Raw genomic sequence first — 27466 nt, forward strand, 5'->3', positions numbered from 1 at the left:
AAAAATAATAGGCCATGGCGATAAAGGCAACGGTATCATCTTTTCCTTGATAAGTAATATATTCACCGAGACCATGCAGAGAATATTTTACGAATAAAAATTTAAAATTTAAATAAGTATTATTTTATTGAAAAGAAAGTACATGTAAAAACGATGATTGTGAGTTATGATTTGTTATAACAGGAAATTACGGCACAGTCGAAAATGACAGACATTATCCCTCTACATGTTATCTCTCAATAAGACAGCAGGACGTCGACCGTTACAACCGTTATAATATCATAATCATAATTAGGGCAGTCGGTGGTGAACTGATAAATAGCTCAATATTACTAAAAGACGGAGCTCTGAATCACTTGTTTAGTCCTTCCTTGGAAAAATTCACAGAATCTCCAGTCACTAGGATCCTTGGAAAAATTCAGATGATCTGGTGTAGTTCCGTGATTTTACAGGATACTCCCTAGATAAATTTCAGTCATAAATAGCATATGTACTCTTTCTCAAATGAGGGGATCATCACAGCAACCGTCCATACAGTGTTCCCCTTCTGAACAAAATCCATCCACCATGCATGCCAAATGCCAGTCTACAACTCAACATAAAGCACCGAAAACAGATTAAGTTTCTCCCAGTTATGGTGTAATCAATCACAAGAAGTAGCTTACCTTATTCCCTGTTTCCCATGGTTAAGACTGGAAAATACCAAGCAAATTTTCTCCTGTGCCCTCATCAAGTTATTTTCAGATGTAAGGCCTACTCCAGTTTATTTTCCTATACTCTAGAGAATAGCATACACTCGAAATACAATACAGAGACTTAACAAAGAAGTCCATGATGCAATAAAAAGAACAACGATTTCCATCCAGGTGACAGTCACCATTCTCACGCATGATCGTTTCTTGACAAAGAAATTCGGTGCCAAAAGAAACAGAAATACTAAACAAATTTCTCACAGTACCTTTTAAGTCAAAACGATTCTTGGGAAAATCACTTATTACAGACAGACAAAACTTCTTATGGTAAAAGATGTCTCAACTTAAGAAGCATTCAGGATCAGTCCACATTGAAAGATCCATCACCCAAAGGACATTAAAAGATACAGAACAAGATTTTTTTTCAAGCATCATCCAGAGCAAGAACCCCAGGAAGAGACTTTCCTTCGAGTAGCTCCAAGCTCGCGCCACCTCCAGTAGAAATGTGGCTCATTTTGTCAGCAAGCCCTACCTTCTCTACAGCAGCGACAGAGTCACCGCCTCCTATGATGGTTGTGACCCCCTTTCCACTCAGGTCAGCCAACTTCTTAGCAATTGCCTGAACAAACAAGAAAATGTTAATACTCCAATATTCTTTCATCCCTAACCCAAAATCCCATTTAGCTGACGAGTTGAGAGAAGTAGAACCAAAAACAGAGCAACCAGTTCTATGGACTAACCAAACATTAACCAATACCAACAGTTCGGCTTAGATTGAGACTCTGGTACTAGAATTATACAGCTTCCATGGATCACGCAATAGCTGCCTCATTTGTTTCTTCTTCAGTTCAGGGTCTCTTTACCAAGTGCAGGGTAGGATGAGAAATCTTTTTGATTATTTTACATGGACTAATAACGATTTGTACCATAATTCATGTAAATATTTTGATTTAGGATTGGTTTAGTTCATCAACTTATGACAACAAAACCAAAACATTTTCATCAAAAATAGAAGATAATGAGTACATTTACTTTCACCTTTTCATATAGGACCTAACTGTGTAGTAAACCAATTCATTCAGTACCCAATTGGAATTCGACAAAAATTAGACAATTATATATCTATGGATCATAAGGGCCAAGATATTGCACAAAAAATAGGATTTGAGCACATAAGATTATTATATCAAAAAGATAAAAATGAAAAGCACCCCCACTAACCTCATCTAAGTATAGAGCGAAACACTGTGGACATTTGCAACATAGTTAGAATGCATAAAGAGAGCCACTTGGTATTATAGTCTACGAGGTTGGTTAACAAGGATGAGAATTCTAGAGTGGAATTTTAAGCTGCTTATATACGCACAATGTGTAGCCCTCAAGTATTGCAGCAAAGAAATCATAAATGGATAGCAGTGGATACTTTCAGTAATATCATGATAAGTAAAATATTATAAAGGTTGCTATTACTTACCTCTGTTCCCACTGCAAACTTCTCAAACTCAAACACTCCCATTGGCCCATTCCAGATGATAGCCTTGGTGCTCTCCAAAGTTTCACAAAATGTCTTGATGGAGTCAGGTCCAATGTCAAGCCCCATCCAGCCATCAGGAATGCCAGACGCTGGTACAACCTGCAAAAGAAAAGGAAATGTTGCCTCTGAAAATGTATTTTTACTCCCTGATGGCTCTTGGTACAGGGTTCCCAAAAATAGTACGACGAATACAGGGTTACATAGGATATACACAAGAATCAACTCCATTTATTACGAACTCAACAAACAATGTTTCATTGCAGTTGAAGTGCCATCAGTGCAAGTAATCATGTCAAAGTAACTCTTTCAAACTGGCTCCTACTTTGGCAACTTCCAAAATCTAATTCGAAATCATGACAACATGAGTATGTGCCTATTCACAGAAAAACCATCTACAAGGTCCGCATGTACCAACCATGACAATGGGCATAAAGAATTAACAAAACAAACTCTAAAATACAATAGACCGATGGAAAATTAAACCGCAAAAGCTCAAATGAGATATTTTAAAATGTAAGAATCATTTTTCCATAAAAAATAATAGTAAAAGAAAGAAAAATCCTGGCAAGAAATAGGCTTGAAAATATCTCCTTTCAGATTTTTTAGGCCTGCAGTTTTCTTTAGTTTGAAACATAAAGGTACTACTTCCATATAAAAGAGGAGTAGGTGGACATACCTTGCTGTCTGCATCAGCAGCAAACTTGTCAGCCACAACGACATCAGTGGGCAACAGCAGAGATACCCCCTTAGACTTTGCTTTCTCAAGTAGTGAAGTTGCAAGATCGAGCTTGTCTTCTTCAACAAGAGATGATCCCACTGAATGCCCTTGTGCCTTGTAAAATGTAAATATCATTCCTCCACCAAGGAGAAGAATATCAACCTTCTCCAGCAGTGACTCCATCACCCCAATCTTGGTTGATACCTTTGAGCCACCAACTATGGCAGCGAAGGGCCTCTTGGGGTTTGCTACTGCCCCAACAAGATAGTCAAGTTCCTGAGACAATGACAAATTTAATTGGAAGCAAACATGAAAAAGTTGAACACCAAGATACAGACCCAATAGTCCCTGCAATTATGTAATTTTACCAATAATCCTCACAAGGAAGAAAGAACATAAATTTCGGGTTGACATATCAACGAAACCAGAAATGAAACCTTTGTTTTGACCAATCTAAACATGGCAAAATAAGCGGATAAATGATGTCAAATATGTCCAACAAAATTAAAAAGAATATGCACATATTCATACTATTTAATTACATACACATATTAAAAGATGGGAGCTTGTATTGATAAAATAAAATGTCAAATTTCACAATACCTTCTGCATAAGGAAACCAGCAACAGCTGGCTTCAAGAATTTGGCAACCCCCTCTGTTGAGGCATGCGCCCTATGAGCAGTGCCAAAAGCATCATTCACATAAAGGTCCGCAAGAGATGCTAGTTTCTTTGCAAAAGCTGGATCATTTTTCTCCTCTTCTTTATAAAATCTCACATTTTCAAGGAGCAAAACACCTCCATCCGGCAATGCAGCCACCATTTTCTCAACTTCCTCACCAATACAATCATTGGCCATCTCAACCTATTTGAGAGCACAAATTAAACTTCTAAGCTTCACTGAATATGTTCTTTTAAAATTATGCTGAATGATAGCACATCCTACATACATTGACTCCAAGAAGTTCGGATAGCCTGGGCACCAGAGGTTTCAAGCTGTACTTAGGGGTAACACCTTTAGGACGCCCCTGAAAAGTGAAAAACCACATTAATGAGCTATTACCACATTGACAGGCTCAAAATGACCTTAAAAAAATAAGATAAAAAATAAAGAAGCGGGGGATCACAGCATAAATATAATAATGAGGATGAATCAAAGAACTGCTGGTGCAGTTCTTTGAAGCAAATTGTAATAACACACAGCTAAAGAAATGAATGGACATGTAAAATAATAATAAAAAAAAAGTAATGCAAAATCTCTGATATTCAAGGCACATATACCGACAAATGGCTACTGGTATAAAATAAAATACAAGATAATTGCAGAGGACCAGAACAATGTACAATGGTGTCAATATTTTTAACGAAAAGAACAATGATGAGTTCAACCATGATAAGGTCGCTTCAAACTACATCCTTGCCATCAAATGGCCAGTCAAATACAAATATAAAATAGTCATAAGTAGGCTACAAGCTCAATTTAAAGGTTACAAATGTAAAATTTGCAATAGGATTAGGAAGAGAAGGACTTGTAACCCTTCCAAACAAGATGAAATAAAATGATTCAATTAAACCGGGTTATTTTAACCAACATGCTTGGTTAGGAAGACTATAGCTAGAAATTGCATCCCAAACATAACAAAACACAAGGACATAAAGAAGAAATATAAATGTTAAAAAAATTACAATAATGCACATGTAAGTGCATGTATACTATTGGTTCTTATGATGTAACCATTTGACAAGCATTAGTTCTACAACAATCCCAAGCTATGTCAAGCAAATCTCCAGCCTCCTAATCCAGTTTCCGTAATTGCAATTTGCAAAGCTATAAAAATAAAACAAAAGCAAATGTGAACTCATGTGCTTCATTGTCTGTAGTCTTAGCAGTAGGTGCCTTCTGCAATATCCTTGCCATTATAAATGCTCAACACAAAGCACTGACTCATTGAGCTCCATATGGGCACCAGGCATGATAAGGATGGATTTTAAGAGCCCAGCAATATGCATCTAAGATAACAAAACACTAGTTTCACACTAACCTAACATCCCAAGATCAATTGGAAGGAAAAAGAATATATGATGAAAACATAAGGCTTTAGTATGTGCTTATATTATATGTACATCAAAATACAAGACTTATGGAAACAGAACATGGTACAAGCTTGCCACGATAAACCTTCAACAATTCAAGCTTCTAATCATAGTAAAAGGCCTGCTTTTACTAGAATCGATATACTTGCACATGGACCATCAGTAGTGGTTCTCACGGAGGCATCATGGAGGATCCTGAATGAAGAAGAAGATCAGTAGTGGTTCCCGTGGAGGCATCATGGAGGATCATGAATGAAGAAGAAGATGGAATACAACCTTCTCATTCGAAGCGAAGTAGAGTTCCTAGGAATGACATGAACAGTTGTGTTGATATCAACTATCAGGTCCAAAATTCAAGTTTCTCAGCAAGATGCATGGATAATGAAAGGGATAGAGGCAGTACCAGGCATTCGTGGATGCATGTGCAAGATACCAAAAATGATAACAATGCTCCAAGACACAAAACTAAAAGGCCAGCACCATTATGGGAATCAGATGTTATGAAAAAGAAACCATATTAACTAGGAATATGATGCAGATTTTTTTTTTCTTAGTTCACTTTAACAAACTGAACAAGATACAATCTATTCAAATACAAGTACTTACAATTTAGTGCCATAAATCAAGATCATAGAAGATAAAGTCATCTTTAAACCAAGATGAAACTACCAACATTCTATCACCTTGCAAGTTTTGCATTTTCTCCTTCTTCCAGATGTTCTGCTCCTCTATTTAAACTAGATGGAGGCCAAGTTGATAAATTTACCATGTGCTTACTCAAATGTGGCTTTGAGAATTTCTCATTCCATTCTTTTCCCAAGAATTTCTTCCAATGAACTACCAACTGAATGTGAACAGAATAAGCCAAGATCTCGACAATCAATTAGCCAATCTAATCATATTGATCTCATAGAATCAAGCCAAGAAGGATAGAAAGAATAGAATCAAGCCAAAATCTCAGCAATCAAGGGTCAAATATGATCTTGGCAATCAAGCGAATCTGTCATAATTAGTAATGTCTTTGAATATTCTTCTTTGATTTCTCTCCTCTTATTCTATATATTCCATAGTTGTTTACCATTTTTGTATAGCCATACTTACCACTTTTGTATAGCCACATTTATCATTTTTTGTGGCTCATTATACTTAAATATTAATCCATGCTTGGAGGAAAGCAATAAAAAAGTTGACCACCAATTTTGTCATGGTATCACAGCCATTTGAGATTAGTGTCCGGTCCTTTTGAGGATTAAGAACATCAGCATACGATTGTCACTCAAGGATCGTGCTTGGGTCTGTTCTTCATTACCTTCAACTATCAGATGTGATCTACACTTTTGTTCTCATAAATATAGATGCTTGATTTCTTGATAAGATGGATTTTGATAAATCGGATACTATATCTATTAAATTCAATAGAAAAAATTATGCTCTTTAGGAATTTCATTTCATACTTTTGTTGAAGGCAAGGATCTCTCAGAAATCCTTGGTGGTTCTATATCAGAGCCTCCAGATGACAAAGAAAGAGGTCAATGGAAAATAAAGAATGCTAGAGTTATCACTTGGATCTTGAATTTTATTGAGACATATATTGCTCTAAGCTTGAAACCATTTAAAACAGCCAATGAGATATGGCAACGTCTGAAAAAAATTTATTCCCAAACCAATCGAGCGAGGCAATTTGACGTAGAATTTAATATTGCAAGAATCAATCAAAAGGATAAAGATATTCAAAGCTTTTATGTTGAACTTTTAAATTATGGACTGAACAAGATATGATATCGGATAGTCTTGTCACAAGTTCAGCCCATGAGGAACTTAACAAAGAGAGATTGTAGTAGGGTATCATAATTCCTTATGAAACTCAGGCCAGAATTTGAGAATGTAAGAGCCAACATCATAAATCAGGATATCCGAGACCTTGATTCTATTCTTGCCGAGCTCATTCCAGAAGAAACTAGACTAAATACATAGCCGTGTTAGATGCTAAAAATAATTCTGTGGATACTATATTTTTTGCTTCTCGTGACCGGACCCAACCAAAATAGAAAAATAGAGATCGTAGCAAATAGAGATCGTAGCAACATTCAGTGCAGGTATTGTCATGAGTTTGAGCATGTGCAATTTCATTATAAAAAGAGAAATTTATGCAACTACTATAAGAAGGCGGGGCACATAATCTTAGAATATCATCTTCTATAGAAGAATAAGCAAAACAAGCCAGTTTTCTTTGCATCTAATGGAGACCAAAAAAATTTCAACACGCCCAATAATAATCTCACTCAAGAGACAATTCAACAGATGATACAAACTATATTGCAGTCTACTCCACCAGGTGCTATCTCTTCTACTTTCTCTACTATTGATTTATTAGAGGAATCAAATCATTTCCCTGATTTTTTGATTCTGGTGCTTTCAATCATATGTCCGAACAAAAACATGCTTTCTCTAAACTTAAACCATATTCATCTAGCCACTCTATCATTACTGCTAGTGGAAAAAAAAAATATCCCACAAAGATGTTGGAACCGCTTGCTTAACAGATAAATCTTAGAAAACCTTGTTTTTTCCTAATACCGTTTATATTCCCAAATTAGTTGCAAACCTAGTTTCTATTGGACAATTGGCTGATCAAAATTATTTGATAAAGTTTTCTCCCAATGGTTGTGATATGTAGGACCTTCAGATGAGAAAAATGATCGAAAAGGGGCATAAGAAAGGGCATTTGTTCCAACTAAACATGAAGGCACAACCTTCTTCATTGTTATATCTTTCAGTCTCTCCATCTCTCTCTTCTGCAAATAAAACTTGGGATCTTTGGCACCGTCGTCTTGGACATCCTCATACTATTAGACTTGAGCATATGTCCAAGTCTGGTCTTCTTCTGAAAAAAATGAATGTCAAATCTATATCTTTTGATCATAAGTGTCAAAGTTGTGCTCTCGAAATAGCTTCCAAATTATCTTTTTCTTCTAGTAATACCAAAGTTGATGAACCATTTGATTTGATCTATAGTGATTTATGGGGTCCATCTCCAATTCTTTCTCGATTAGGTTATAGATATTTTGTTTTGTTCATTAATCAGTACACACAGTTTGCTTGGGTTTATTTCTTATGTGCTAAATCTGAGCTCACAAATATAGCCAAAATATTTATCACTATGATTAGAACATAATTTAGAAAATAATAAAAATATTCCATTCAAATCTAGGTGGAGAGTTTGCTTTCGAAACTTACTTCATTTTTCAAAAAAAAAAAAAAAAACCATGTAGAAAGGAAGAATCGTCACGTTGGTGAAATAGCCCAAACCCTATTGATTGAGTCAAATGTTCCTTCTAAATTTTAGGTAGAGACCGTTCATACAACAATATATCTCATTAATCGACAATCTACACCGATTCTTGACAATAAATCACCATGATATTGTCTTTATAATAAACCACTAGACTATTCTCGCCTTCGTGCCTTTAGACATACTTGCTTTGTTTTACTACCTCCCCATGAACGACATAAATTATCTTCTAAGGCCACAAAGTGTGTGTTTCTTGGATATAGTGATAAACAAAAAGGCTATCTTTATTATGATTCACAAAATAAACATATACGTGTCTCTTGTCATGTTGTCTTCTTTGAAAATCTTATTATTATTTGTCCTTTGTGTCCTAAGATTCTAATCAATCTATCTCACTTTTCCCTGATTTCTCATCTAATGTGCTGTTAGAGACTACTAACATAACAGGTATTGAAGATGCTCCTCCATGTTCAACATTGAAAACACCAACCATGCCCACTACTAATAATAATCATGAAGATTCTGTATCAAGGTCTTTACCAAGCTCCTCTGTGCCTATTGAGGATACTAGTCCACCACCACTTCAACATTCTACTCGTTCCAACTTTGGTCAACCACCCAACCAATTTGGTTATTCTCCTGAATAGTATGGTCCTTGTACTTCTTAACTACTATTGACTCTATTTCGATTCCTTCTACATATAAACAAGCAGTGGAGCTTAAATGTTGGAGAAAAACAATGGCAGAGGAGATTCATATACTTGAGATAAATCAGATTTGAAAATTAGTTCCTCAAGCACATGATGTATTTGTGATTGGTAGAAGTGCATGTATACTATTAAAGTAAAATCTGATGGTTCTTTTGACAGATATAAAGCATGCCTTATGACCTAGGGACATAAGCAGAAATATGGGATTGACTATGGAGAGATATTCTCTCCAGTAGATAAAATGATAATTGCTTCACACCAAAATTTGCGGACTCGATACCAGAATCCATGTCGGTTGCTAGTCGGTACGGTACCGTACTGGACCGTTCCAACAATAAAAAATTCAAAAAAAAATCCCACCCAACGGCCCAAAAAAAATCAAGTCTAACCGGACAGAACCGATACCATACCGCACCAGACTAAACCGTCCAGTATCGGACGGTTCGGGCCTATACCATATCGAACCAACTGGTTCGGTCCGATTCAGACCATTTTCTAAAAAACTGAGCTGAACCGAATCAATTTTCTGTTGATACGGTACGGGATGTAACAGTCGGTTCGGACCGATACGGAATACCATAGTTCGCATACTGCTTGCTATAGTCACTACTAAAAGATAGCCTTTGCATCAAATGGATGTAAAGAATACCTTTCTACATGGCAATCTTAAGGAAACTGTCTATATGGAGCCTCCTAGATATTATTCTTCTAGTTCGAATTTGGTGTGAAAACTTCGTAAGTCACTTTATGGTCTCAAGCAGGCTCCTCGGCATGGTTTGAAAAATTTCATTCTACTATATGTCTACTGATTTTCAACAAAGTTCCAATGATCACTCATTATTTACTCATCACTCCACTAAAGGGATAATTATCATTTTATTATATGTTGATGACATGATTGTAGAAAGTGACAGCAAAGGAAGTGTTGAGTTAAAGAGCTTTCTACAAGATTCTTTTCATATGAAAGATCTTCATTCTCTCACTTACTTTCTCGATTTTGAGCTCTCTTACATAACTAATGGTTTATTCCTTGGTCAAAAGAAATGTACCGAAGACTTGATCAAGCTAACCAATCTGATAGATGACAAGATTTGTGCTACACCAATAAAACTTAATATGAAATTGAAGCAAGAAGATGGGCAGCATATATCATATCCAACTTTATACAGACGCTTGATAGGAAGTCTTATTTATTTGACCACAACTAGACCAGATATTTCCTTTGCATTATAAGTTGTGAGTCAATTTGTTTCTAATCCATATCGAATGCATCTTCCTGTGCTACATCATATCATTCGATATTTGAAAGGAACATTTGATCGTGGCTTATCTTTTCTTTCAGATTCTTCTCTTACTCTTACTGCATTTGCAGATGCAGATCATGCTGGATATCTTGACACAAAATGCTCAACCACTAATTAGTGTATTTTGTTGGATTCATCGCCAATTTCATGGAAATACAAAAAGCAAGACAGAGTTTCTAAATCTTCAATAGAGGCATAATATCGAGCCACGTCCTCGGTTAGCTCTGAAATTATCTCGCTTCGATGTCTTCTTATAGAACTTGGAGTCCCTCTTCAACAACCTACTTCTCTCTATGCAGATAATACAAATGCTATTTCTATTGCCACTAATCCAGTTCATCATGAACGAACCAAGTACATTGAGGTCGACTGCTATTACATCAGAAAACTTGTGCAAGATAAAACTCTTGATCTTTTCCATGTCTCATCTCATAATCAATTAGCAAACTTGTTTACCAAATCCATGGGTTCTATTTGTCATGCTTAGTTAGCAAATTGATGCTTGCTGATTCTCCGCATCAATTTGAGGGGAACGTGAACATAACAAACCAAGATCTCGACAATCAATTAGCCAATCTGACAGTATAAGCCAAAATCATATTGATCTTATAGAATCAATCAAAGAAGAATAGAAAGGATAGAATCAAGCTAAAATATCAACAATCAAGAATCAACTATGATCTCCGCAATCAAGAAAATCTCTCATAATTGGCCGTACTATCTTTGAATATTCTCCTCTGATTTCTCCTCTTACTATATATATTCCATAGTTATTTACCATTTTGTATATATTTCATAATTGTTTATCATTTTTGTATAGCCACACTTACCACTTTTGTATAGCCACACTTACCAACTTTTGTGGCTGATTGTACTTAAATATTAATCCATGCTTAAATGAAAGCAATAAGAAAGTTGACCACCAATTTTGTCACTGAAAACCTTTCTATTATGTGACCATTCTGCATAACTGAAATGAAGCCATCGAGGTATTTTTTTTTTTTTTCCCTTTGACCAATATCACATTCTTAAAATTTAAGACTGTGTCCTGCCCATGCAAATGCAGGGGCGGGAAGAATCAAGTATCCTAGCTTGAGAATAGGGTTGAAGCAAATGAAAGATGTTCAGATATAACTCATTTTTGCAGCCAAACTTGAGAGTTGAGATGTTGCCGATAACTCATGTTGGGTATAAAATACCCACAGCCGAAGTCCTCAGTGGAATCGACTACACGACAACTTCACCCGGACTCCTACGGGAGCCGGGCTCCGTCACCGAGAACTCCAACAGCTTCAGCCGCAAGCAGACTCCGCCCGGACTCCTACGGGAGCCGGGCTCCGCCGCCGACATCGACTACAGGACAGCTCCGCCCGGACTCCTACGGGAGCCGGACTCCGCCGCCGACATCGACTACACGACAACTTCACCCGGACTCCTACGGGAGCTGGGCTCCATCACCGAGAACTCCAACAGCTTCAGCCGCAAGCAGACTCCGCCCGGACTCCTACGGGAGCCGGGCTCTGCCGCCGACATCGACTACAGGACAGCTCCGCCCAGACTCCTACGGGAGCCGGGCTCCGCCGCCGACATCGACTACAGGACAGCTCCGCCCGGACTCCTACGGGAGCCGGGCTCCGCCGCCGACATCGACTACAGGACAGCTCCGCCCGGACTCCTACGGGAGCCGGGCTCCGCCGCCGACATCGACTACAGGACAGCTTCGCCCGGACTCCTACGGGAGCCGGGCTCCGTCCCCAGCATCAACCGCTGGTAGGCCTCGTCTGCACTCCTACGGGAGCCGGACCTCCCCTCTGACTTTAATTGCAGGGAGACTTCGCCCGGACTCTTATGGGAGCCGGGCTTCATCCTCGACGCCAACAGCTTCAGCCACAAGCAGACTCCGCCCGGACTCCAACGGGAGCCGGACTCCGCCGCCGACATCGACTACAGGACAGCTTCGCCCGGACTCCTACGGGAGCCGGACTCCGTCCTCAGCATCAACCGCTGGTAGGCCTCGTCCGGACTCCTACGGGAGCTGAACCTCCCCTCTGACTTTAATTGCAGGAAAACTTCGTCCGGACTCCTACGGGAGCCGGGCTCCGTCCTCGACTCCAACGGCTGCAAGGCAGACTGCGACCGGACTCCTACGGGAGCCGGACTCCACCGATAACTTCAGCTGCGAGCAGACTCCGCCCGGACTCCCACGGGAGCCAGGTTCCGTCCTCAACGTTAATTGCTGGTAAGCCCCGTCCGGACTCCTACGGGAGCCGGACTTCGCCTTTAACCTTGACTGCAGGAAAACTTCGCCCGGACTCCTACGGGAGCCGGACTCCGTCCTCGATTCCAACGGCTGCAGACAGTCTTCATCCGGACCTCTACGGTGGCCGGACTATGACCACTGCCGAACTTCAGCCGACAGATCAATATCAGCACTCCCAGGCCACGATCGCGGCCACGATTCTGCTACATTTCCTGCGGCGGATTCCGCGCAGCTCCACCACTCCCTGATAGGCCGCAGTAACGATCGCAGCACTGCTCCACTCCCCATGACGGATCCCGCGCGGCTCCATTACTACCTGACCAGCCACGATAAACGGTCACGATCCTGCTCCACCTCCTGCAACGGATACTGCGCGATTCTCTCATCCACTGGCAAGTCACGATGGCAAAACGCCGCCCCACTTCATGCGGCAGACTCCACGTGGCACGCCCCAGCGATAGCCACGGGTCCGTTCCACTACGCTTCGCAGCAAACTCCGCCTGACCCTGGACAGTCCACTGCCAGACGGTTACAAACGTCGCCATCAATTCGTTGCTTCCTCCACCTATAAAAGGGAGACTCAGATACGTTATTCGATAAACTCATTTCTTATCTCAAAACTCTGCTAAATTCTCCGTTCGAGCACTCCATTCTTGTTGAGGCAGAGAACTGACTTGAGCGTCGGAGGGTCTTGCCGGAGCAACCCCACCTCCGATTTAGACTTCCTTTGCAGGTCCCGACGGCGACCGCGGCTTCCCCGACTCCAGCTTCTCCGGCGCAAGCAGATTTTCGCACCAACAACTCATTTAAGGAATTGGTGCGAGTTTTGGTACTCCAAGGATTCCATATGCATACTTTAAGGTAATCACCATGATCAATCTCAACCTTATAATTGAGATGCATTCTCCTCATGCAAAATAATATTATTCTTAATAAAAGGTGGGGGAAAAAAGAGCATTACATTTTCTTTCTTAAAAATAACAACTAAATCATATTTAACTATACATATTAATTATCCATCTGTATTTCAAGCTTAATCAAGACAACCACAACCGATCCAGGCAAATCTCGCCCTTAGATCATTCGCTTAACATATCATTACAGTGCTCAGTTGTAATTCCATCCTTAACATGTACAATTCCATATCTATTCCAAGAAAATAAAAAGCCTATCTTTTGTTAACCATGTTCTAATATTTCTCTTTTTTAGTCCTATCACAATCACCCATACTCGGAACAATCAGATTCACCAACAATGATAATACTAATAAAAGCACAATGGAAAATAGTATATTACCGCAACATAATTAAGCAATAGAAAGAGTAATCAAGTTCAAGTATCTAGCAGTCATCAAAAGACAATAAAAAAAAAAAAAAAAACAACAACAACAACAACAAAACTGTAATAAATACAACTAAAAGTAGTTCTTTCTATCTATAGCCGCTATATCAGCAAGTGATCGCGGACCAAAACAACAACAAACGAAAAACGAATATCAAAGGAAAATAGCCATAATGGGAGAAAAAAAATTAAAAGAAGAAGAAGAAGAAAGAGAGGGCTCACCAGGTGGCTGGAGAGGATGACACGGGCGCCGCGATCCATGAGGTACTCGATGGTGGGGACGGCGGCCCTGATCCGGGTGTCATCGGTGATCTTGAGATTGTCATCCAGGGGCACGTTTAGATCCACCCTCACGAACACTCGTTTCCCCTTCAGATCCGCCTCCGTTAGCGTCGACACGCTCCTCTTCGTCGCCATTTTTGATCGATCGATCGGCAGAATAACAGAGAAGACAACAGACTCCGAACACAGATGGAAGAGCCGATGGAATTGTATAATAATACCGGCGTCGGTTAGGTTGAATGAACCTGCGACCTATGCTTGCGGTGGGCGGCGGATCGTATGGATAATTAAGGTGCAGGCGCAGGATCGGACGGTCACGAATGATTTAATGGTTTTGTGGTACACCTGCGGGTTCGGCTCATAGTTTTTTCTTCTCTCCCTTTTCTTTTCTAGAAGCTGCTGACTGCATGCCGGTACCGCGTTCGAGGCTCGAGACGGACCGCATGGCGTTTGCTTTCCGTGAAAAATCCGTCAGCATCGTCAGCTCACGAGGTCGGATGGCATGGACGGCTTGGCTTTGGGTCCGGGAGAACCAGACACGTGTCTAGAAAGAGGCCCATGCAGGTGGTGCTTGATTAGCTTCTACATCAAAAAAATTTGGTGATATATACGTTCTTTTTTTGGTAGAATTGGTGATACATTCTCTCCCACGGCCCAGGAACATGATTCTTTATTTTTGGATATACCAACGCCTTTGGATTTCTTTGTAGATGATAATACTTAGGAGAACCATACATCTACACTTTATTCTAATTATTTACGCAGAAAATATGGTCATCTCTCCTGTTGTGTGTGAAAAAGAGCAAGGGAGAGAATCTGACGCCTTTCTTTTTTGCTGACTTGAGCGGAAAACTTCTAGAATCAAGCCTCCGTTTCTGCTTTGTTTTGGTCTATAAAAATGGCCCCAAAGAAAGATTGGACAACAGCCAACTTGGGTCATAAACAAGAGAAAACATCAAGTATTCTATAAACCATTAGTCTTTGCACCAGAACCATATCCTTTTCAGCTTAAATGCTTCTAGTTAGGTGAAAGTTGTATGTGTTGGGCTCCTAAGCACAGAATAGTTCAAGGTGCCGTCCATTTACAGCTTGCAAGTACTCACGCATCCTTCTATCTAAACTCAAAATAACCTTCATCATATTGACATGCGAGAAAGCTATCAATGCCAAGCCTGTAATCCAAATTGCATCTACAATATTGACCTGTTTATCCTAGTGCAGGAGATTTTTATTTCAACAACAAATTGGCACCACATCACAAGAAAACATCAACGCAAGGAACAAAAAAAAAAGCCGCTATTGGCCAATCCCAGAAACTCTACAAGAGCTCTTGACACCTTGACTGACTCCACTTCTGGGTAAAACCCAGGTGAGAGAGACCACAACATGGTTAATTTCTTTCAGGAACCACAACGACAGACAGCGGCTTCGGAATAAAACTTGGCCTCATACAGCAACAGGGACAGCTTCATCGAGAGCCACAACTCCTGGAAGCTCCTTCCCTTCCAACAATTCCAAGCTGGCTCCACCACCCGTGGATATGTGGCTCATAACATCAGCTACTCCCACTTTCTCAACTGCCGCAACAGAATCTCCACCTCCGATGACTGTCGTCACGCCCTTCCCGCTAAGCTCTGCCAACTTCTTTGCAATTGCCTGCAAAATTAAGCCATGTCAGATAAACTGCTTTCATGGGCGTACAAGCCTGGAGAGGACATGCAGTAATGTAGCACTAAATCAGCAGCTTGTGAGTGATGCATAAAAGAGAGCTAACACATACCTCAGTTCCAACTGCAAACTTTTCAAATTCGAAAACTCCCATAGGACCATTCCAAATGACTGTCTTGGTTGTTTCCAGTGCATCACTGAACGACTTTACTGAATCTGGTCCAATATCCAAGCCCATCCAACCATCCGGAATCGCCGTTGATGGTACAACCTGCATGAGGAACCATCATTCCTCAATCATCTCATAACAAATCTGCAACCTAAAATAACACCCTCATTTGCATGAATTGAAAAAAGAATTAAAATGTTTAAAGGAGGTACACCTCTAAGGTTTTCTAGGTTCAAGAGTTCTTCTGACATGGCTTATAAACAAGGGGATAAGGAACGAGGACTTTAAAAACATACTCTACTCAATGCCTTGCAAGTATAGTGCCATTGGACCAATAAACATAAGAGGACCCTAATGATACAAACCTTGCTATTTGCATCGGCAGCAAACTTGTCAGCAATGACAACATCGGTGGGCAACATAAGAGAAACCCCTTTAGATTTGGCCTTCTTAAGAAGTGAGGTTGCAAGCTCTAGTTTGTCCTCTTCTACCAGGGAAGAACCCACTGAAAGGCCCTGTGCCTTGTAAAATGTGAAGATCATTCCTCCACCCAGAAGAAGGATGTCACATTTCTCCAGCAATGACTCGATCACTCCAATCTTGGATGACACCTTTGAACCACCTACAATGGCAGCAAATGGCCTCTTGGGGTTCGCAACGGCACCAACAAGATAGTCAAGTTCCTGTAGTCATGCACAAATTGTTTGATTAGAAATTGACTCAAGAAACCATAAGAAGAAAAAGAGAGATGCAAATCCATGAGAAATACTTCACGAAGCCACATGCAACACGTGCAGAGAACAAGATGCTGCTATATGAGAACCTCAAAGGCAACATTGAGATGACAAAGATGCACCAAGGAAAGTTCTCACTGCCTCAATTTGGATAAAGATGAGAAATTTTTAACCACGAAGTGACTCCAAGAAAAATCCATGTGAGTATTCTCCAGAAAATGTTTAATTCTTTCACAAAATAACAAAATAAAAATGCTCTTTACCAACCTTTTGCAAAAGGAAACCAGCAACAGAGGGCTTCAAGAACTTGGTGACACCCTCTGTTGATGCATGCGCTCTGTGTGCCGTTCCAAATGCATCATTCACATAAAGGTCAGCTAAGGATGCAAGCTTCTTTGCAAACTCTGGTTCATTTTTCTCTTCCTCCTTATAAAACCTTACATTTTCGAGAAGCAGAACACCACCTTCTGGAAGTGCAGCAACCATTTTCTCAACTTCTGGGCCAATACAGTCATCAGCTTTCTCAACCTGTCCAGTGTGCTGGTAAGCAATCCGGAATGGTACAAAAAAAGACAACTAAATTATATCTGGGTAAAAGATTAGCACACCTTGATGCCAAGAAGTTCAGAGAGCCTAGGGACAAGAGGACTCAAGCTGTATTTTGGTGTGACACCCTTTGGGCGTCCCTGTTCAGAAAAAGAACAAATGGATTTAGAATCAATAGTTACCTGCACCTAAATGCAAAATAGGATACAGATGCTGTGGAATTATTTGATTTTAAACAAAAACAACAACATGCAATAAATCAAATTATAAGATCACAAACTGGCCAGAGTATCAGCTACAATTTAACTATTTCTGATGAACTTAATCTGTTCCATAACAGCTTTCACACCGATCCAATGTCAAAAAAAATCCTTTCCAGTTTATTTAATATTTCTAACTTTGGGTGGTAGCCAATTTGAAAGTGGAAACCTTGAGAAGGACTCCTTGAAAGCATTTATAATGGAACCAGGAAAACAAAAATTACTTTAGAAAAAAAGACATAATGTTCATATTAAGATGGAGAAGCCAATGAGAACTTCACAAATGATATCAGTAAAACGTGAAGCTTAAACAATCTAAAACACAAAAAGCTTTCAGGACATGTAATTTGGACTTAGTATAGGTAGCTGTCCAAATATTATAATTTTTAAGGATAACATTGGAAAAGGAAAAATAAAATTGCAGCACCAGATATGTTAAGTGGAGCCACCTGACATAAAAGGAAGGGTTTTCAGCATCAGAATTAGTCAATCAATAATATTTTCACTGAACTGATAAAATTTTCACTGAAGCGATGCAACTCTATTGTTTCTATAGAATATAGAAACAAGCAACATCTGGAGCACACAGACAATCATAGCCACATCGTAACATTGCTAATTAGAGAACACACCACAGTGATTCATGATATATTGATGCTGATCCCAGTGACTTAAAATCACTGGTGATGAAAAACTTCTGAAGCACACTAGATGATCACAGCTACATCATAATAAAGGTAAGAAATCAAAGACAACAATTTATCATAATTCATAAGCATAACCAAAATCCAAACTTAACTCCCAAGTATATGAAGAGAAGCACATAAAAATCTGCTCAAATCTTTAGCTTGCGAGACTACCACTGACAATAATGTTTTATATCTTCTCACGCAAAAGGAATGGCATGAAAAAGGCTATTTTCATGAACTTTTTTCTCAGTACTCCAACAGCTATTCTACTCGCTAAAAATATCAGAGAGACTGATACTAAAACAAGCAGCTTACATTGATAAGAAAGAAAGTCAACCTCCACATAATTCAATAACAAAGGCATTAAAAACAAAATAAGCACCAAAGTCATCATAAGCACCTCCAAGACTAATATTTTTTTGATTATTAGTAGTATAAAATCTCACTTAAAAAGAATAAGTAAAACGACCAGCTAGTTCAAGAACGCGAGAAGGGAAGGCCAGTAGAAAATGCGAAGAGGCTCACCAGATGGCTGGAGAGAATGACTTTGGCCCCCTTCCCCATCAAGTGCTTGATGGTGGGCACGGCCGCCCGAATCCTAGTATCGTCGGTGATGTTCTGGTTCTCATCGAGGGGCACGTTGAGATCCGCCCTCACGAACACCCGCTTCCCCTTGAGGTCCGCGGCAGTGAGGTCCCCGACGCTCTTCTTCGCCATGGCCGCCACGCCCCTAGGACCCCTCCCACTCTGCCCGGTCACCGCCCGGATCTTCGCCGCCACGTGGATCGCCAGCAGCGGGTCCGCCGCAGCCCCAGCGAAGCCCAGGCGGTGGACCGCCGATCGGAGCGCGACGGCACCGCGGGAGGCGGGGAAAGAGACCGCCGCCACCTGCCGCCGGGACGAGGACGGGGACGTGGAGGCGGAGCAGGACAGACGAAGAGAAAGGGAGGTGGGTGATGCGGCGGAAGCCATCGTTGGCTCTTAGCGAGAGAGAGAGAGTTGGAAAGGGGGAGAGATGCGAGAAGAGTAGCGAACAAGAAGGAAAGGGATTTGTGGAGACGGGGGTGGAGGGGAATATTTTCTTATCGTTGGGAGAGGTGGAGAGGAGGGATGGTTCGATGTTTTCGGTGAGAAGCTGGCATTTAGGGTGGTTTTATCGGGCGGGCCTTATCGCATGGAAAGGAACAGGGGATGGGACGGAAGAGAGCCGGGGTGGAGAGAATAAGAAAGCTTGTGGAAAGAGAGTGGCCTTTATGGTTAGGCAATTGCTATTTCGTTCGTTTTTTTTTTTTATTTTTTCTTTTGTTGGATCACAGAAGAATATATATATATATATATATATATATATATATATATATATATATATATATATATATATATATATACACACACACACACACACACACACACATTATCTGTGAAAGGATATTGAAATATTGTCAACTCAATTTTTCAAATAAATTTTATTGGATCATCTGAATAGGACACCTCTTCACATTAAATTATATTATTAATATATGATATTATTATATTTTTACAATTAAAATTTATTTATATAGATCGTTGAGAATATGAAATGATTTTAAAAATTTAAATGAATATTATTTTATTATTTATATATAATTTTTTTTAATCTAATCTAATCTAAAAAAAATTATTTTCATATATCCAGTTATTAGATGTATGTCCTAGAAGCCAATATGACTGACGCATTGTAATAAATTTAGGACATAATTTTATACTTTATACATTGATTTGATCAATAAAATGGTAAGTTTATTTTTCATTCAAGTGTGATGTGTTCTTGTATCATCCACGGAATTAACTTTTGATATATATTCTCAAAGAGTTGAGAATTAGAGACATATATTTAATTCCTAAAGACTTCTGATAATAGAATCATTATGAGGACAGTGATCGATTCGGATAGATCGGTGCACAGATCTCTTCCTTCGAGATAGATGAGTCTCTAGTCTACAGTGTAGAGACATTGGACGATGAGTGCGGATAGTTGTTAGAGAACAACTAGTATTGAGCATGACCATATGAGAGATTACTTGGATTTCTATTCAATCGTCAGTGATTGTCTCGATGCTATAGTTGTGTGAATGGTCCTTTGATCTGAGATGGTACTACTGCTCGCAATGAGATTGCTGGAGTTTAATTGACATATAAACATGGATCTCAATTAGCCTTTGTAGTGAATGTTGGTGACAGTTGGTCCATTATAGGAGTAAAATGTGCATCAAGATGGGATCTATCGACTTTGATAGAGAGGAATAGTGCTATAAAATTTGAGAGATTAAGTCCGAGAATCTGTGGCCACAGTAGTGTGATTGATGGAAAGGAGTTTTCATAAAAATCACAATTAGACTTAAGCTGATCGAATCTATCATATGATTAATGTTGAGATTTGATGATTTATCCATAACCTACCATCCAGTCGGGACTCACGATAGAGGGATTGAATCACACGTTAACTACATCTTGAGGTTCATTTCGATTCTACTGGGTTGCTACTACATACTGTTAGGTGTCACTGATGAATTGTGAGAGCTCACTAGGGTTGTTCTTATTGAAAAAGGTACAGGATTTCATGCATGAATTTTAAAATTTTTTTGAAATATAATGCAACGGAACATGTAAATTAAATAATTTAATCTACAAATACAAGTAATCAAATTACTAAACCCTACAATTAGGATCTATAACATGCCATATTACATTTATAAATCAGAAAATAAAAGATTTGATATTAATCAAATCAATACCCTAGATCTGAAATAGTTTCAGATTTAAAACCTAGATCATATCTAGATAAAAGAAGAGATCAGATCTCTTATCTTCATGCAGGTCAAGAACTTCACGGTTGATTTTTTTTGTTATCTTTGGAGCCGCACACGCGTCCGACCTCTACAGATAATCCACATGAGGCTACAACAAAATCGGAGGTTCGTCGAACGAAGATTCGCTTGAAGTGCTAGCTTCTTGCAGATCTCTCCGGATGGTTAATCTAAAAAATATTCTTTGGATCTCTTGGACATTCCAAGAGATGAAGAATATGAGGAGGAATAAGGGAGAAGTCAAACTTTTTGACCTTCCTAAAATTAAAATTAATATTTAATAGAAAATGATCCTAAGAGAAGACAGATCTTCTCCTTCAGTATATCAACAATTGATATCCTGAAAATATCTCTATGCTAGGACTTGAGAAGACATTCTTCTCTTGATATTTTTCTAGTTTTCAGATCTTATGATATCTAATTTTTTTTATAGAAAAATCTCATGATTTATGGAGAAGAAGTGTTCTAAAAGAAATTTTAAGAAAAGACCTTTTCTTCTTCTTTTTCTTCCATCAGAACATGATCATATCATGTCCAAAATAAGATCACCATGCTCCAACTCTTTGGAGCATGAATTCACCATGCCATCCCTTTTTTTCATTCATATTTTTTATCATATAAAAAATATAAAACAAAGAGATATTAATATGAAAGAAAAAATAATAAGAGAAGACAATCTTCTCTCATACATTTCTCTTTACAAGACATCAACCTTTGATCTCTTGATTGAAGAATTTTCTTCAAGAATTTTGGCACCTCAAACCACCCATGTAATCCTTCTTTCTCTCTCATATTTTTATCACATAAAAATATAAAAATAAAGAGAGAAAAAAATATGAAAGAAAATCAATAAGAGAAGACAATCTTCTCTCTTACCTTTTTTCTCTACAAGACATCAACTTTTGATCTCTTGTTAGAGGACTCTCCTCCATGAATTTTGGTGCCTCAAATCTCTTAGGTCTTTCTTGTTCTCCTCTGATAATTCTCTCAATTTTTTATGAATTTTTGACTCCTATATCATGGCATATAGGGCGGCCTCCTTTTTTATGGCAGACTAGGTCATAAGACCTAGTCTAACGAGGAGTCATTGGGGCGTCCAACTCTTGGACGCCCCCTATCTCATTTATTTCATGGATAGCATGAAAATAACCACAAAAGGGGCAACAAAAAGGAGGATAAACATGGGAGAAGTTGACGCAAGAGAGGGAGGGAAGAGTCCTTGTGAAGAGGAACTCTTTCAAAAAGAGAAATAGGCTAAACCACTTTCCACAATGAACCAAATTAATTTTCATATTGAATCAGATCAAATCTGATTCAAATCTTAAAATAAGTGGTGTGAGATTACTTTTCTTAGATGTAAAAATTATAAAAAACTTATTTAAAATTAATTAGTGGGCGTGGGCTTTGATTTTCTTAGGTGGCGCAAGAGAAGATGGAATCCTAGTCTAACTAGGATTCTTATTTAGATTAGGTTAAATACTTTGAATTCAATTTAAATTAATTACAACCTAATTAATGATAATCTTAGTCCAACTAAGAGTCCAATTAAATCAAATTAAATTATATTTAATTTAAATCCTAACTTAATTAGGAATTAGGTGCATACAAGTCCTAGTCAAACAGGGACTTGTTCTCCCTTGCAACTGGCTTATCCAATAAACTAATTAGACTTAATCCAATTAAATCCAAACCTATTCTAATTGAATCATATTCAATTAGACTTGATCTCAGCCCAATTGCTCAATCAGATTGAGCCAATTAGTAATCCAATTGCTAATGATCCTTCTGCAACACTTGCATTAGATCAAACATTAATCACATTGATTGTTTAACCTTAGAACGATTCTCAATCATCGATTAATCATCTGATTAGGTTACAATCTCTTATGTGTGTAATTCTATAGATTCGAAACTAAGCTGGTAGTATAGGAACCAATTCCTGTACTAGTCAAAGTAACCATCTAGCAATGATTCCCGACGTTCAAATAGGTCGAATGTATGCAAAGCAACATTCAGAACCCTGACCTATGGTTACCGTATAATTCATCTTTTTGATCAATAATGCTCAAGATGATTTCGAGTATACTGTCAACACTCATGTAAGTCATCTCTATTGTGTCTTAAAATTTTTGTAAATCCTGTGACTCCTCACGAGGATTACCCAGGCCTAGATTTTGCTAAATTGAAACACAGTGAGGCATTCTCTTCTTGAAGTTAATCAGAAGTGGTCAATTTCATCTTGATTCATACACTGACTTCATAAGTACTTGACTGTATCCAGAAATCTTTCAAACCTATATTAAAAATATAGATAGTCCGGCACCAAAGCACAGTGAGTTGCTTGCAAGTCACCGTGGTGATCTCAGGTCGGAGAGACACTTATACCCATTGGTCTTAGTTAACTACTCTTTGACAGTAGAGTGTTACATTGGTCACGTTCAATGCAGATGTACTCCTACATCTCACCTGGATGCCATACCAGTGTCTCCACATCACTTGGTTACGAGGACAACCAACGCATATGGCATACAGCGACCTACACTTGATAAGTTATCGTCCTTGTTAATAACTTATCATTTGATCGTTAAAAATTTAAAAACCATTCGATAAATCATCCTTTATCGATTGATTGTGGTTCTAAGGATTTTATCATAATTTAGGAGTTCATTTAAGGAAGATAGAACTTTTATGATGAACCTGCCAAATAACTATTATTATTAGATAATTCATATACTAATTTCAATCATCTACTACTTAGATGATAGGCTTTAGGATATATATCTCAACAATTCTAGATCGACAATCCTTGATGAGTTAGAGTGAAATTGTTCTGACCCATTGAAAAGAGTTTCAATGATACTTTGATAGAGATCATTGTATATCTCACTACTAGATAGAATTAAACCTATGGGATCACAGAACAAAGAGATTAGACTTGAAATTAGTAATTGAACTTATGAAGTGTCAATTGAATTTAGAAAAATCTGATTGGGTTCAAGGTAACCTTGCTAGAATATGGATGGACCCAATTTCTTCTTTATATTTGAATTTTTTATTTGATAAGATAATTCAAACTTAATTATCTGCTAATAACTTACATGAATTAGATTCATTGGATTCTAATTGTTGGGTGTCTAAAATTTTAGATCAAATTAATTAAGGATGCAAGTCCCTAATTAATATTTCTTGATAGTTATTATGGGGTGCCACTTGATTTGATCAAGTTGGACGTGTTCCATGATTAGAGGGCTTATGGATCCCATATGAGGCATCCCTTGGGTGTACTTTGGGGTGTGTTTATGTGAGTGCAAGGGCCCCAAGAATTATCGCCTAAAAGGATTCCTAAAGAAAGTTGAAAAACTTAAGTTATTAGGAAACCTAATGCAAGTAGGATTTATATTATAAGATTGAATAGGATTCAATCCTTTTATCTATTTAAAAGAACCTCCCCTAAGGTCCCTAAGGCATCCCAACCAGCAGCCCATGCCCACCTTTGGAGACCCCCCACACCCTCTCTTTTCCTCCCCTTCTCCTCCCCTTGGGCATCCCACACACCCCACCTTGGGTGTCCCATCTCTTCACACCCATAAGGGCCTTGATGTCCCCTCTTGTGTGATGATTCCTGATGTTTGGTAGCAGCATAAATCAAAAGAGAAAGGCAAGAGAAGAAGAGAAGAAGAAAATCAAGAAAAGAGATCAACAGTTGATCGCGATCCAAACTTCGTTCAGATTCAGCAGGCTGAATTTTTTTAAAGAAAAAAAATTAACTTGAAGAGAGCTATTCTAGGCTGATTCTGAGTGGATACTCATAGACATCACACTTGTGTGATTAGAAGAAAATCTTTTCTCTTTCAGATCCAAATTTGAAGAAGAGAATTGCAAAACAGGTATATGATTCGATCACATGTTAAATTTCAGCATATGTATAATTTCAGCATATGAAGTAGATCCTTATGGTTTGTATTTTATGCATGCATAATATAGATTAAAAGATATTTTAATCTTATCTTCCACTGTGATGTTTAGAAAATAAAATTTTAAAATGCACATGCATGTCCCTACATACGAATTCCAACAGTGGTATCGGAGCCACATGTTTCATATGTATAAAATTGATATACATATTTTGAAAAGAGTTTCAAAATCTAATTTTTTTTATACATGAGATGTGTAGATCAATACTTTGAATCTAAAATTTAATTTTGAATTTGATTTTAGAATATATAGTTGATATGTGTAAGCATGCATAAATCTGAATTTTGATCTAGAATGATTTCTAGTTCATGTTCACATGATATGTAGATGCATGTATAAACCTAAAATTTTATATGATCTGATTCATGATTTATATATGAGATATATGATTATATGTTTATATCATAAAATTATTTTCAATATGATCCATGATTAGTATATAAGATATACGACATCATGTTGTTGATCTGAATTTTATTTAGATCTGAATTTTACATGCATATATGAGATATATGTTTGTATATTAAATCTGAAAATTATTTCATGATTTAAAACTTACTTTCATGCAAAGAATTAGATCTAAAATTTAATTTTAGAATCTAAAATTTATGTTTATGTATGAGGATTTTGATTATGAAAAAATAAAAAATTAGGTCATGTAATAGGATTGCATCTAAAGTTTATGATTTGAACCATATGGGTCTAATTCGATTAAGTAATTGATCAAACTGAGTCAAGTATTGATTAGGATTAGATCAATTAAATTATATGATTATGTAATTGTTATTGATCAAATCGTTTGAATTCTATATGTAAAATCGATTAATCTAAGGACCTACTTTGGCTCGTTGGTTTGAGCCCAATTTATTTCATCTATTTAAACTAATTGACCTATTGGTATCTAAGACAAGTAATTGAGATGTGGTTATTTAATTAGTTTCATTAGCTTACCTGATCAATTTATTGGTGTCTAAGAAAAATAACGGAGGGACCCCCACCGATCTCCACTTATCTAATCTATTTGAAAGATTGGGTCTTGAATAAGGTTGCTTAGCAGTTTGGTTTAGTCCATGCCAATTAGATCGATCATATGATGACTGATTAGATGAGACTTAAACCTAAATCTTTTTACAAATATTAAGTCCATAAGTCTTCCACTGTTGTAGATGTGCGAGTATGCTACTGGTGTTGATTGTTCTCGACTGGTTACAATGGTTCAGTTACACCGAGAACACGCAATCACTTTATTAACAAAGAGTTGCTCTAGAGTAAGGATGAGGTTGGCCCAATAACTATTAGGTGAGGGAATCCAATGACGGCCTTGCACCTGCTTGTGAATGGTGGGTCAGGCTTAACTAAGGAGTGTGATCAATAACTGTTAGGTGAGCTCACATGACTTAGAGACCAAGTCGCTACAACATGCTTAGAGAAGTATCTGGACAAAGAGTTACCTACGCATCGATATGCATATTACCAATAACTGTTAGGTGAGGTGTATGACATCGATGGGACCGTAGCACCCACCAAGAATCTTTTGTCACGTCAGGATTTTCATTTTTCATCCGAAGAGTGGAGGGATCCGATAAATTAGTGAGAGTCATTTTTTGCATCTTAAAGTTTCTAGAAGTAAATATAATATTAAAGTATAAAAGTCTAACTTGAATCTCTACTCTCGCAGTTAAACTATATCAGCTTCAAATCCTCTAGCTCGCATCCTTGAAATTAATCGTTTGACCGAAACTAATTACAAAGACTGACTCAGAAACTTCAGGATTGTCCTAATCTTAAAAAAATTAAGTCATATACTCGATCAAAAACTCATAGTGTTACTAAACCGTCCTACTGAAGAGCCAAGAATTATTTTTGAAAAGTAGACGGATGAAGATAGTCAAGTACTATGTGCTGGCATCTATGTCAAATGAGTTGTAAAGCTAGCATGAGTATATGCCCACTGTCAGGGCTATGATTACTCACCTACAAGAGTTGTATGGTGAGCAGAGCCATACTGTATGCTTCGAAGTATCCAAGAGACTCTTTAACTTGAAGATGCACGAAGGACAGTTGGTCCATGAGCACTGTATGACAGTGATCAAGGACATTGAGGAGCTTGAGAGCTCGAGCTTGAAATGCAAAAAGAATTATCAATGGATTTGATCCTTCAATCTCTTGTGAGTTCATATAGTCAATTTATTATAAATTTTCATATGAATAAGCTCGATTGTACTATACCTGAACTGGTCAACATGTTGGTCACTGTGGAAGGAACCTTGAAGAATTCAAAGAACATTGTTCTCACTGTGAAGTGGACTTCTTTCAAGAAAAAGTCTATTGAGAAGAAGAAGATTAAATCCACTAA

The 27466-nt window shown here is 38.2% G+C and overlaps 2 protein-coding genes across 2 annotated transcripts; both read right to left on the reverse strand.

Moving 5' to 3' along the window:
* Positions 1-934: 934 nt before the first annotated feature.
* On the reverse strand, positions 935-14571 carry LOC105056157 (phosphoglycerate kinase 3, cytosolic). The gene is made up of 6 exons (XM_010938266.4): positions 14167-14571; positions 3894-3971; positions 3548-3808; positions 2903-3220; positions 2167-2325; positions 935-1311 (listed from the first exon to the last, which is right to left on the reverse strand). Exons 1-6 carry the CDS (start codon positions 14359-14361, stop codon positions 1117-1119), a joined length of 1206 nt encoding a protein of 401 aa, XP_010936568.1. The 5' UTR covers positions 14362-14571; the 3' UTR covers positions 935-1116.
* An 853-nt stretch (positions 14572-15424) lies between these two features.
* On the reverse strand, positions 15425-19436 carry LOC105056168 (phosphoglycerate kinase, cytosolic). Its single transcript, XM_010938272.4, has 6 exons — positions 18818-19436; positions 17406-17483; positions 17065-17325; positions 16429-16746; positions 16007-16165; positions 15425-15882 (listed from the first exon to the last, which is right to left on the reverse strand). The coding sequence occupies exons 1-6, from the start codon at positions 19262-19264 to the stop codon at positions 15673-15675; spliced, it is 1473 nt and encodes a 490-aa protein (XP_010936574.1). The 5' UTR covers positions 19265-19436; the 3' UTR covers positions 15425-15672.
* Between the last annotated feature and the right edge of the window lie 8030 nt (positions 19437-27466).

This window comes from Elaeis guineensis, chromosome 2 (assembly GCF_000442705.2).
Source record: "Elaeis guineensis isolate ETL-2024a chromosome 2, EG11, whole genome shotgun sequence".
Taxonomy (NCBI): Eukaryota; Viridiplantae; Streptophyta; class Magnoliopsida; order Arecales; family Arecaceae; genus Elaeis; species Elaeis guineensis.